This window comes from Pleurodeles waltl, chromosome 4_2 (assembly GCF_031143425.1).
Source record: "Pleurodeles waltl isolate 20211129_DDA chromosome 4_2, aPleWal1.hap1.20221129, whole genome shotgun sequence".
Classification (NCBI taxonomy): domain Eukaryota; kingdom Metazoa; phylum Chordata; class Amphibia; order Caudata; family Salamandridae; genus Pleurodeles; species Pleurodeles waltl.
In genome coordinates this window covers 462,119,941-462,134,340 of record NC_090443.1, presented here as the reverse complement: position 1 = coordinate 462,134,340, position 14,400 = coordinate 462,119,941, and the positions used below count along the sequence as shown (strand labels likewise).

The window sequence follows — 14,400 nt, the reverse complement described above, 5'->3', positions numbered from 1 at the left end:
GGCATTGTGGGGGACCCAACTACACAACTTTACATAGGGGAATGAGTATGATTCTCCTGACGGCTCAAGTGAGGGGGAGTGATGTGTGGACACCCTTGTAGTGTTCTTTTCTATTTATGATCAAAATGCTTGTTGACAAATGGTGATGCTGGGTGGTCCCCATGTGTGGTTGTTGGGTCACCTGGGCATTAATGTCCCTTGCCAAGCATGGGGCCCAGCTCCGGAGGATACGTGATCCAGATTGTATGTACTGCCCTTGTCCATGCCTGCGCCTCTGAAATTGTTCCATCATTGAATTGCTGAAATGTACTGCGTCTTATGTTTTATGTTACTGTAAGGTTCAATCATGACTGATGCCAGACGTGATAAAAATACCAATAGAGAAAGTTTTAAAAAAAACAGCTTGGAGTACTGCAGTGTGCAAAACAAGGGCTAAAGTAAGGGCTGCCAAAATGAAACAGAAAATTTGTCACTGTGCAGAGATAACAATAACTGACCAACTCGGGGAGGGTACTTTCACAGCAAGTACCAATGCTAACATTAAAAACAAAGGTACAACAGTCACCGTGAAATATCATGTGCACACTACCATGAAGTGCAAAAGCCCATTTATTAGGGGAGGGGTGTATAGCAGTTATCAACCAGAAACAACATAAAAACAATGTCCAACATCTTTGATACGTATTCCCTTTCCCAACAATTCTCATTTCTCACCAAACTTTCACCCCCAGCATCCCATACCTTTCTTCATTCTTTACTCTTTCACTCACTGACCTCTTTCCATTCCCAATCTCTCTCTCACTTCCCCTACCAAACATCCTCCAACAGAGCCTCCTTATCCAGTTCCAAGAACCCCACACACAGTTTTCCTTCATTTGTGCTTCCTTCACCCCAGAGAGGTGGATATGCTCACATCCGACTCATCTCCTGCTCCAACTACCAGCAAGACCCCTGCAACCTGTCCTGTTATGGCATTTGCTGCACAAAAACAGTCCTACCACTGTCTACCTAAATTGTGTAGGGCAGGTGGCTGGTCACAGTTCTCTAAACCCCCTTTCCTCTGGTGTGGAGGAGTCAAGAAGAGGTTGTCCCCACCTTCCCTGACTCCTTATAAGCTCTCTCTAATACCTGCCCCTTCCCCTGTCCCTACCTACCCCTGTCTGACCATCTCTTTTCCATGAAGATCCCAGCAGGAAGACTAGGCTGCATCTTTCACTTCCCTCATGTCCCTCCATTGTGAAATAATCATGCATCACACTACAGTGAAGTGTAAAAGGCCATTTATTAGGACAGGGTTGCATAAAAGTTGTCTATCAGAAACAAAATAAACATAATGTCCAACATCTTTAGTACATAATCCCCTTCCCAACAATTCACACTTCTCACCAAGAACCTGATTGGTCTTTACCTAAGAATGATGAGGAGCCAATCAAAGTGAAATGTAATGACAACTCAGAGATGTAGCTGAAAGAATTACAACAGACAGATCTACAGGGGATCTTTTAGGGTTTTCCTCCCTTTCAGACTTGGATAACAACAAAGAAATGTGGCTCAAGGTATACAAGACAACCTCTGCTCAACCTATTCTAAGTCTCATGAAAGCTACATGCAGAACATTAGACACAATTACCACTGCACTGACATCGCAGTCATCAAAAACAGATGAACAAATGCAGGTACTAAAAGAATCCCAAGATTTCCTAAATGCTGTTGCTCAGATCAACTGAAGAAGGACTACAGTTGAAGAAATTATGAAAAATAAATTGTCCGGCATCAGTGTCAACTGAGGTGTGCTCATGTGCCCCTATCTTTAACAAAATAGTTACCTAGGATAGCCAGCCAGGCAGCCAAAACCGTGTCTCTGGATCAGTTTTCATCAGAATACGACTCAAGCAATAAAGACCAACGATTGGGACCTGATAGCGGCCAATAAGAGCAACACTCCCAGACCAACAAACTAAACAATACGCAGTGCAGGAATCCCTTGCCCCACCCAGGTTGAAGCTGATCAAACTCAAAAAAACAAAAAAAAGGCAGTGCAGGGGGCAAACGGGCAGGTTATCACAGCCTATGAATCCACAGAGCCACCCACCAATGGACAGCATTCACCACTGGTTACTGCACCCATCCCTTTGGAAGGTGAACCCATCACCGCAGGAGCCTTATGAAACAATCCACAGATATCCCAGGCAAATGATTTATCACATCAGCACTTGTTTACTACTTCCTCTGGGTTGCTATGTGATAAGCAGTGCAAGATACATACACACATCAACAGATTTCCCACATGCCAGAGAACTGCACAAGCAACCAGCCCAAGGTTTACCAATGGAGAGATAGTCCCTCAAGCTCTCAGCACTACTACTCCAGATATTTGTAGCAAGGGATTAAAGCCTCTCTCTCAATCAAAACCAAGCTCGGATCTTATGGCAAGGGGATGCCACAACCACCTTAGTAAGGCATCCTCACATGGGGCCTCCAGGTGTGTGCTGGGTGACTTATTGTTGCCACAAGGGCCCGGTGCGGGATTGGATCGGTCTCATCTGATGACAGCCCCCACAATCTCTAAGAACCAGTCCTTGTAACATTGTCCAACAAAGAACAGGTGCAACAAGCCAAGTGAGGATGGTGGCTGGTTCGGGAGCTATGGTGGCACAGGAACATACTATAGACCATGAGGTTCCACCTAAGGCTATTCCACTACACTCTAACACAGCATTTACACAACCCTGAAAGCAGTTTAAGTTGAGAAAGAGTTTACATGATGACACCCCCTCACTATGTTTAAACAATCTGGACATGTGGCTGGACCCCTTGCCAGTGGCTTTTAATGCATTATTGGCAGAATGTGTGGTTCTTGACTCCTGGAGGTCCTCCAATATAGTGCCAATTCACAAAAAAGGGAGGCGCAATGACACTACTAACCATCTCCCAATTTGTTTACTGGACGATGTAGTCAAAATATTTAGCAAACTACTGTTGTGTCGGCTGGAGTCATGGATGGATGACAACCACTTTAAATTGCACCACCAAGCTAGTTTTTGCAAGGTTCAGAGTACAATAGACCAATGGCAATGTTTATGGGCTTTTGGCGCAGGGCAGTGAGCAAGTCACCTTGCTGTGCTGCCCTGCGTTAAAGGGAAAGGACAGGAATGTGTGGTATCTATGACATGCAGTGAATTCCAGGCATTTCCTACTGCCCTGGTGCCGTTGTGGCAGCCTATCGCCAATGCAAGCTCCTTGCACCATAGTGCAAGGGTGTCTGCATTGAAGGCAGAATTGTTTTTGTGCAGTTATGGAGGCTTTTTCCTCTTTCTATGTGTGCCGTATTCTGCAGCACACATAGGAAGAGGAAAAACAAGGAGAAATAAAGATATTTCTTCTCATTACGCCTCCCCTGGGGAGACTAAGGTTTTTTGTGCATGCCCAGGTTTACAAGTTCTTATAAATTTTGGGATGTGTCAAAATCCATTGGTGTTGCACATGGACACCCACCACAACACCCATGGAATACCTCCATTGCGCAGAGTAAGGCAACACAACAATTTGCACACTCTTGCATTACTACATGTCTATGAGACCATTGAAAGCCACCCAAAGTGAATTTGTGTGGCCTCATAGATAAGGTTTGCTCCACCATTGCATCACAAAAAGTGATGCAATGGCAGCGCAAAGGGCTCGTAAGTACGACCCCAGGTTTTGAGACTGTCTATGATCTACCTAAATTCTTCAATTTTTCTCATCTTTATAGACCTGAAGACAGTTTTTGACAGTGTTGATCAATCAGTTCTTTGGAGCTTCCTGCCAGCAGTACCTAATAATCTATACAGGTTGCTAATCCATCACACCTTTGTTAATACCTCACCTGTTGGCGCTATATGAGGGGCCGCTCCTCAATGTTTCACTCCCACACTACTTGAGGTGAGCAACCATACCAGTGATTTTGAAACCAGATAAGCCCCCTAAGGACTGTGGCCCAGATTTACAAGCAAGCTGCACTGCCGATGTGTCACTTTTTTGAAGCATCGGCAGTACAGGCTGTTGACCCATATCTACAAGGCCACGCAAAGCCACTTTGCATGGCTTTACATGGCTTTGTAGATACGGAGTAAGGCAATGCAGAGCCAGACTCTGTGTTGCCTTACTTTGCGTCGGGGAGGCATTTCCATGGGTGTTGCGCGGGTGTTCCTACACAACATCCATGGATTTTGCCACATTTCCGGATTTTCAAGGTTTTGTAAACCTGGTAATGAGTCAAAAGCCTACGCCACCCCAGGGGAGGCATAGAAGTGAGGTAATGGGGAGATGTATCTTTTATTTTTCCCCAATTTTTCCTTTTGGGATTGTTTTTGCGCAGGAAGGTGCCCTTTCCTGCACAAAAGCAAACATCCCCACAATGCAGGCACCCTTGCACCTTGATGAAATGGTGCGTGCATTGGTGCATGGCAGCAATTTGTATGCCAGCACAGGGGAAAAGGACAGGAATGCGTTGTATCTTGTAGATACAGCGCATTCCTGTCCTTTTGTTTTGACGCAGGGCAGCACAGCAAGAAGCCTTACGGCGCTGCCCTGCACCAAATCATTGTAAATTTTGCCCTGTGGGTCTTATCAACTCATATCTCTAATTAGGCCGGAAGTGAAGATCCTAACTAAGGTGTTGGCTACCCGCCTAGCAGCTGTGGTTCGCTTAATAGTGTATGCAGATCAGAATGGTGTTAAGTTACATAGGGGCACCAGCCACTGTTAACAGAAGGTCCATGTAGCCCTGGCCCAATTGGAGGAGCTTAGAGGTGATGCACTGCTACTCCTGGTGAATATAGAGCCGGCGTTTGATACAGTGCATTGGCCCTATCTCTTTGCACTCCTTCACAAGATGGAGTTCAGTCCCCGGTTCCATTGGTGGGTGTCAGTTCTATACACTGATCTGTAGCCTCAAATTCAAGTCAATAGGGGCCCTTTCTGTATGTTTTCCGTTCGAGAGGGCTATTCATCAGGGTTGTCCCTGTTCTCCTTTGCTGTTTGCTTTAGTAATGGAGCCCCTGGCAGAGCTCATTCTGCTCGACACCAGAGTCTGCGGCTTTGATTGGGGATGTACGTGAACGACATGCTCTTTTTTATCCAGGAGCCCCCATATTTTCTCCCAGGCTCATGGAAATTCTGAAGATTTATGCAGAGGCCTAGGACCTCAGGGCCAATTGGACCAAATCTACCTGTGCACCCGTACAAGGGACGGTGCCAAGTGAATGGATGGATCCTTGACTAAGGATAGTGGGGAACAGTTTCTGGTGTTTGGGTATGTTGGTTGCCCTCTTCCAGCCTAGGTACTAGGACCTTAATATTCTACCCTTGGTAGCCTGGATGCAGAGACATAACTGAGTGGTCAAACTGCCACTGTTGATCACAGGTCATGGGGCCTGTTTAAGATGGTGGCTCTCCTCCGCTTCCTTTATGTGTTGCGGCCCCACCCCTATGCAATACCACCCTTGTTATTTACTGAATAGCAGTCGCATATCATCACTTTCCTTTGGGCAGGGAAGACTCCTAGGGTATCTTTTGCGAATTGTCAATGCTCCCCTTTTGAAGCTGGTCTGGGATGGGTAGATGTTCGTCTATATTATTGGACCTTGCAGCTGGTCACCATTAATGAATGGTTCCAAGCGGATGGGTGAAACTGGCTAATAGGCTGGATTTTATGGTTCTTCAGCCCTATGGTTTACTCTCCTTGCTGTACGGTCGGGGCACCCGTGCTCTCTTCTGCTAGTTACCCAGTTCCATATCAGCTGTTGACACTATGTGCTCTTCCACATGCAGTATTATGGTACACACAGGGACCATTACCCGTGGCATGGGACATGGTTAGCTGCGCTTGCAGTGATGGATGGACTTTGATTGTGGGACTTAAACAGCATCTCCAGATTGAGAGATGTCTGGAGGGAAGGCCACATGCTGTTCTTTCAAGAGTTAGCAGACAACTTCAGCCTTCACCCCTCCCAGTTCTGCCATTATCTGCAACTGCGACATGCCTTAGAATGCTACAAAGATAGGCAGGAGACAGTCTCCGAATTTAACCTGCTTGAATGGAAGTTAGTGACTGATGCACTGGGCGGAGGTGGTATATCTAGGCTTTATAAATCCTTAGTCATAAACACACTCCTAAAAAAAACCAAAGCCGACCCAGAGATCTTCTCCAACTATCGCCCCATCTCCCTCCTCCCCTTCCCCGCCAAGGACGCCGAGAAACTAGTCAACACCCGCCTATCCCACTACCTCGAAGAAAACAGCACTCTTGACCCCTCACAATCCGGGTTCTGCAAGAACCACAGCACGGAAACCGCCCTCATCGCATGCACTGGCAACATTTGGACCAAAGTCGACAAAGGCAAGACCATCGCACTCATCCTCCTAGACCTCTCCGCTGCCTTTGACACTGTCTGCCACCACACACTCCGCACATGCCTCCACAATATAGGAATTCACCACAAAGCCTTAGACTGGCTCACCTCCTTCCTCACTAACCGGACCCAGAGAGTCCGCATCCCACCTTTCCACTCCACTACCACCAGGATCATCTGCGGAGTCCTCCAATGGTCCTCTCTCAGCCCCACACTCTTCAAAATTTACATGATCCCCCTAGCCAACATCCTCAGATCACACGGAATCACAATCCTCTCCTATGCAGATGACACCCAACTCATCTTCTCCCTCACCCGCAACCCCACCACCGCCAAAACCAACCTACACGCAGCTCTCCTCGACACCACCAACTGGATGACAACTAACCACCTCAAGCTTAACTCCAACAAAATCGAAATCATCATCTTTGGCCCCAACAAAACCATATGGGATGACTCCTGGTGGTCCACTGCCCTAGGACGAGCACCCACCCCTGCAAACCACGCATGGAACCTCAGCATCATCCTGGACTCCTCCCTCTCCATGACACAGCAAATCAATGCTCTTACCTCCTCCTGCTTCCTCACACTCCGCACTCTAAAAACATCCTTCAAATGGATTCCCCCAGAGACCTGGAAGACAGTCACCCATACACTCATCAGCAGCAGACAAGACTACGGTAACACCCTCTACGCTGGCACCACACTCAAACTCACATGCAAACTCCAGAGAATCCAGAACACAGCCGCGCACCTCGTCCTTGGCCTCCCCCGCTACGAACGAATCTCACCACACTTTAAAACCCTTCACTGGCTCCCCATAAACCAGAGAATCACATTCAAGATCCTCATCCACGCACACAAATCCCTCCACAACACCGGCCCGACATACCTCAACGAAAGAGTGAACTTTCACACTCCCACCCGCAACCTCTGATCAGCCAACCTCGCCCTAACCACAGTCCCCCGCATCCAATGCACCACCACAGGAGGCAGGTCCTTCTCCTACCTCGCCCCCAAAGCCTGGAACTCCCTCCCCACCAACCTCCGCAAAATCAAAGACCTCCTGCTCTTCAGAAAGAACCTCAAAACATGGTTGTTCAAACAGTGACCCTCCTGCCCCCCCAAGCGCCTTGAGACCCTCACGGGTGAGTAGCGCACTTTATAAATTTTTTGATTGATTGATTGATTTACCCGAGACTCTGGGTGCACTGAGGTCCAGGTGGGAGGAGGATGTAGGGGTCCTTGAAAATGATGACTGTGCCAAGGCAAAAATGGCTCTGAGGATACAAGCAATATTTGTGCATCTTTGCTTGGTCCAATGCTTGATCCCAAAATTTTTATACTGAGGAAAATTGCTTGAGTTGGTGACTTTAGAGCAGTCCGCTTCCTTCTTGCGACTGCATATATGGTGGGTAAGAGGGATCTTGCTAGACATTGTAGGGATGTGCAGCCCCCATTCATACATGAGTGAATCTGAGGAATGGATTCCTGTGCAGCACTTGAAAAACTGGTACATAAGGCAAGGGGCGTCCCACAGAAATTCAACCAAATTTGTGGTGTTTGGACCGAGAACTACATGTCCGTTTTTGAGACTATGGTTATTCTCTGTCGTAATGCTTATTCCTTCGGTGGTGATAGTGACAGCTGTCATCTTTGTTACTGTGAATGACTCAGTGTAATTTTTCTGTATTGCTTGATGCTTTATCTGTGGCCCACATGACTTGGGCTTGATGTTTGTATTGATTGTGTTGATGTATCATAAACTCAATAAAATATGTTATTAAAACACAAAGATTGCTAATCAATCTATGAACTGTTAACACAGCAGCAGTGAATTATGGAAGCACAAGGAAATACACAACTATGTTTGGTGTACACACACACATTAGACAGTGATGTGTTTTAGCCCTAGCCCTGTTTAACATCTACACCAGTGACATATGGAAGTTTCTTGCTGATCTCTGCCTCGATGTACCTAAGCCAGAGAACGAACATATATCATTCCTGATGCTCTCAGATGATGCAGTTATCCTGGCACGAAAATAATTATCAATGCATTGGCTGTTGAGGCTTTGAGCTCTTTTGTAGAGGAATAAAGCTCACCATCGACACAGAAAAAACAAAATTAATGATAATAAAATCTAAAGCTAAGTTACATTGACCTTCAGGATCTACAGGAAACCAAGGCCCATATTTATACTTTTTTAGTGCCACATTTGCATCATTTTTTTACGCAAAAGCGGCACAAACTTACATAATACAATTGTCAAAAAGCTGCGCAAATGCTGCGCTAAAAAAGTATAAATATGGGCCAAAGTGAGCAAAATAAAACCTGTGACTACTCAGGTATTCGGATTGATGACCATCTGTGTTGGGGCACCCAAGCAGCCAAATCCTAGGTAATATTGTCCCAACAGAATGGAGCAATATGGAGATTCACAAACAACTGCAATTCACAAACAACTGCAAAAATTGCATAATAAAGCTGCATATATCACAAAAGCTGTGGCTGCAAGTTCTTATGGTGCCAAAACTTTGTGTCACACAAATGTACAGGCTCTACAAAAAATGCAAAATTCCTTTTTGAGGCAATTATTACCTAAAGGCCCAGCAGCTCCAATGGTAATACTCAGAGCAGAGCTGGGAGACAATATCTGTGGAGGACTTTATTGCCTTTCGTCCGGTAGGCTACTGGATTCGAGCCCTCATAGAGTAAGGGGATTTCCTGAAGACATATTTGTAACAGACTACATTGGTTTATACACGTGGGGCGCATTCGCGCGTTAATAGTTTGCTCAGATCTATGGCGCAACCCAGAATTGTTGTCTAAAGCCACATCACAGATGGTGAAAAAAATATTGGGCTTATATGTGGCAGATGGACAAGGCTAAGAAAAGTGTTCTTCTGACAAAATATTTGACTCTGAAGCCTGAACCTCGGTGGGAACCTTCCTTGACTTCATTTGATCAGAGAAATGGGCTTTATATCTCAGGTTCAGACTAGGAACCCTACAGATCTGGGGCCGTATTTATACTCCGTTTGCGCCGAATTTGCGTCGTTTTTTTTGACGCAAATTCGACGCTAAACTAACGCCAACTAACGCCATATTTATACTATGGCGTTAGAGGCGAATAGCGCCAAAGTTCCCGGAATGTGCGTCATTTTTTAGCGTGAACCCCTTCCTTGCGTTAATGATATGCAAGGGAGGCGTTCCCGTCTAAAAAATGACTCCCAGGCCTTTACGTGGTATTTATACTCCCGGGCAAAAGAGACGCCCGGGAGTGGGCGTGGCTAAAAACGGCGCATTTGCGCCGCTTTTTAACGCCTGGGTCAGGCATGGCGTTAAGGGACAAGTGGGCTCAAAATGAGCCCAGAGTGCCCTCCCCTGCCCCCAGGGACCCCCCCTGCCACCCTTGCCCACCCCAGGAGGACACCCAAGGCTGGAGGGACCCACCCCAGGGACATTCAGGTAAGTATTTTTTTATTTTTTTTTAATAATTTTTTTTGGCATAGGGGGGCCTGATTTGTTCCCCCCTACATGCCACTATGCCCAATGACCATGCCCAGGGGACAGAAGTCCCCTGGGCATGGCCATTGGGCAAGGGGGCATGACTCCTATCTTTACAATGATAGGAGTCATGTTGATGGGGGATGGGCGTCGAAAATAAATGGCGCAAGTCGGGTTACGACGATTTTTTCGACGTAACCTGACTTGCCCCATTTTAAGACGCCCATGCGCCATTTTCCCCCTACGCCGGCGCTGCCTGGTGTACGTGGTTTTTCTCGCGCACACCAGGCAGCGCCGGTCTGCTTGCGCCGGCTAACGCCATTCAATAAATACGGCGCCCGCATGGCGCTTCAGAATGGCGTTAGCCGGCGCAAAACTTTTTGACGCTAAACTGCGTTAGCGCAGTTTAGCGTCAAAAAGTATAAATATGGGCCCTGGTCTTTTACAAAATATTGGTGCTAGGTTTCCGAGCCGAGTGCTGACTCGTGAGGCTGTTCTTTTGGTGGCTAAGAAACATTCATGCATTTTATGCTTCTATGTGTCACGTCATTCCTCTGTTCTTAAAACATAATACGAGGAATTGCAAGGGTCCACTAACACTTTGCTACAGAACAATTTGTTCAGAAATGTATCAGGCTGTAGCGTTCTACATCTACGCTGCATGAAAAGCCAGAATATTGGGTAAAACACAGAGACGCGTGATTAACAATCATAGCAAGCTTGCTCAGTAAGCAAGACCACTTACCACCATTGCTTTGAATTTCTGCTTTTAAAATTGCATTTGTACAATCGTCAACCTTGTTAGAGGTGGTAGTATTTTAATATTGACGCATGCATGTTTCACTATTTTAGAGGTATTTGAAACGATTATGAAAGTTTCCTAACTGTCAAGATTTACTCTTCGACAAAGTTTACTTCCGCGTTCCACTTTATACGCGAGTGACTTGCTATTAGTAAGAATATAATAGTGTAGCCCTTTTGACTGGCAGCGCAGGTTCACCACTAGTATGGTCATGCTTTGAAGGAGAAGAGTATACATTCATCTAGACAAGGCAGTTGGAAAGGATTAACACTTTGGGACAAATTTACAAGACCCTAGCACCACCAGAGTGTCACTTTTAGTGACGCTCCGGTGATGCTATTCACTGCACCATATTTACAAGTACGCCTCCTTGTAAATATGGGCCCCTCCAACGCAGTTTTCTGCTGCAGAGGGGCGTGCAATGGGTGTTACTGTGGGCATTCCACTGCAACACCCATTGCTTTTGACGCGGCCCCAGTTTTACGTGAAATCATAAAGCTCTGGCAGCGCAATGCGGAGGAATGCTTTTACTCCTCCGCGTTTTTGCTTTTTCTATGTGTGCTGCATTCTGCAAAGGAAGAGCACAAGGCCATGAATGATTGTTTATGTGCAGGAAGGCGCCCCTTCCTGCACATAAACAATCATTCAAAATTGAGTTTTGGTACTTCTATGTGTGCTGCATCCTGCTACATAGAAGTGCTAAATCACCATTGTAGGTTGGGGACACATTTCCTGCACATAAACAATCACACCCCTCAATGCAGACACCCTTGCAATATGGTGCAAAGGATGTAGGTGTTGGCGCTAGGTGGCTAAATTTAGTGCTAGCGCCGGGGGAAAAACAGGGTGCACAGTATTTTTGTAAATATGGCTCATCCCTGTGTTTCAAAAGTCGTACGGCACAGCAAATTTTGTCTCAGCTCTGCTCAGTGCCACCGTTTTGTAAATCTAGGTCTTTAAGTCATAAAAACTAGTGTTGTTTTTTTTTTTTTGATAATCCCATGTGGCACTTTATTAGCTTTTTGCAAAGGATACCAATAACTGTTCTTTTTATTTGTAATTTTTGTATAGTAGGTAAGTTGTCTCCCTCACCTTTTAGTAGACAGGATGTATCTATCTGCCTAGCAGCAGCCCAGGCTTTTATCGGTTAGGACGCCCTGCATCTGTAGGCAATACTTTATATGAATGCACTTTAACAGCTATTTGTCCATACCAGGTCAGTGAGAAGGATTATTATTTATCAGACCATCAAAGATTACGGTTGACTTATAATACTATCATACACAGCACTTCATCAGTTATCCTGCACAATCAAGAACAATTACTGCATGGTGTTATGCGTATGATCAGTTTTTTTTTGTTTTTATGTATTATTGTACCTAGGGAATCTGTAGTTTGTTAACTTATTGATCATCATTGTATGACTTACTTGCAAGTTGAAACAATAAGTAATCTGAAACAACTGTTCAGTCTAATATTTTATATCTAGAACTTTGACATCATTGTTAATGTATGTCCTTTTATTTTTATAGGGATTTCAAGGCAAGACTGGGTTACCTGGACCCACAGGCGTTGTTGGACCGCAGGTAAGTTGGTTGCATCACTATGCAATCGAGAAGTTTAAAAAGGCAATGTAGAGGGGCCTTTTGTTTGGCTGCGCTGAACTTGTGCACAGTATGTAAGAAGGTGAATATTTAGTCAACAGCTGAAAGGCCTGAACCCACCTTGAATTGGGGGAAGAATATTCTTATTAGTAACCAAGCCATCTAATTCCCTGAGAATTATTTTCAATAATATTTTGCAGTCAATAAATATTTACTAGACTAATTGGCCAGTAAGATTTTGGGTCATTTTTCTGACATTTCTTATAGATTGGAACAATAATACTATTTCGCCAAAATGAAGGGCACCGAACCCTTTTGTTTTTTTCATGAAAATTTCTGTTATTTCAGTCCACCAATCCGGGTCTGAGAGATACACCTCTATGAGTACCATTTGGGGACTGGAGGCCTTCCCCTTTTTCAGGTCCATTATCACATCCCTCACTTTTTCTTTATTAATGAGAAGTAGCACATCTTTTCAGGACCAGGATCTAGGATTATGGTTGAATGTGTGGGTATCTAATGTCATTATCTTCTAGTGTAGGGCTGAAGTTTGAGGAGTAGTGGGCTAGTCACACGTCTTTGCTAATATTGTACTCCAGATTTTCCCTGGCTCCCAAACTTTCACCTGTTTTAAGCCAGAAGGCCCTCATATTCATGGCAGCTTGTTCGATTTAACTATAGTTTTTAATCATGGCTTTTCCCCTATATTAGCGCCTCATAGCTTGATCTCAATGCGGCAAATTTTGGCCCTGATTTATGCCACAGTGGTGCAGTGCGGTGCTGCGCCAATAGTAGCAGCGTCGCACTGCGTGACTTTTGAAATGCAGGGGTGCGCTCTATTTGCAGGAATACGGTGCACCCCTGAGTTTCCCCCTGCACAGGCGTTGCATTAAGCTGCTTGCACCAATGCAGTGGAAGGGGATAGATGATTAATGTGCAGGAAGGTCTTCCACATAAACAATCTCTAATGATGATTTGGCATTTCTATGTGTTCTGCAAAATACAGCACACATAGAAGTACCAAAGCGTCATTTTGTAGTTATTGTTTATGTGCAGAAATGGACAATTTCCTGCACATAAACAATCATCCATGGAATTTTCCTTCTTCAGCACACATAGAAAAAGCAAACATCTAGGAGGAATAAAAGCATTCCTCCTCATTTTGCCATGCTAATGCCATCCCCGGGGTGGCGTTAGTTTATGGCGCTGCCACAGATTTACGATTTCTCGTAAATCTGGGGCGCGTCAAAAGCAACAGGTGTTGCAGTGAAAGCCCACTGCAACACCCATTGTACACCCCTCTGATGCAGAAAACTGCGATGGAGGGGCCCATATTTACAAGGATTTGTAACACCACAAAAAGTGGCATTACACCTCCTTGTAAATATGGAGCAGTGGTTAGCGCCACCGGCGCATCACAAAAAGTGACGGTCCGGTGGCGCTAGGAGCACTTAAATCTGCCCCTTTGTCTTTTGCTGGCTCAGTGCGCATGATTGACTGAAGCTCTGTGTTTTAAAATTTTTGCAGTCGTTATCCTAGTGGAACATTTACTTGAGACAACTGGGGTTAGTGTATCCAATAATTCACCACAAAGGAGACATTTTGAGTCTTCTGTTTGACCTTCCAAGATGTATATTTGTAGGGCAACCACCACTGTTCGTTCTTTCAAGCTGTTATGGTCACTTTCTACCTGCCAATGTAAATGCAAGTTTTCAAGTTGTCCCAGTCGGTTTCCTTTGTTAAGACATAATCAATGCAGATTGGCCCTACAGGCATTACATGTCAGTGCATTTTGCTAATACATTTCATAGGAAGTTCAGTGCTGATATAAGACCCTCGTTTGAGCAGAAAGGAGCCAGCCCTTGCCACTTGCATCCTTCTTTTGGAAAATGTGGTCAACTGTTGGGATCCCCAATGCTGATTTTATCTCGATTGTTGATCATCATGGACTCCCCATTAACCTCAGGCTGATTTGTGTTTGACAGTACTCCTTTAATAGAGGCCAGAAGCTTTAAAAAGCCTTGCTTCTTTTTCTGCAGAAGGTTTGCATTTATTATTCTCAGTGTGGAGTTGTCCAATAGTTTGGCGTCA

General features: G+C 45.2%; 1 protein-coding gene across 2 annotated transcripts in view; it reads left to right on the top strand.

Moving 5' to 3' along the window:
- Positions 1-14,400, top strand: part of COL5A3 (collagen type V alpha 3 chain) — a 546,803-nt gene that overhangs the window by 364,758 nt on the left and 167,645 nt on the right. For both annotated transcript variants that reach the window (XM_069231786.1, XM_069231785.1), the window contains one exon: positions 12,238-12,291. In XM_069231786.1, coding sequence (XP_069087887.1) covers positions 12,238-12,291 — 54 coding nt within the window. The remainder of the gene's footprint in view (positions 1-12,237; positions 12,292-14,400) is intronic.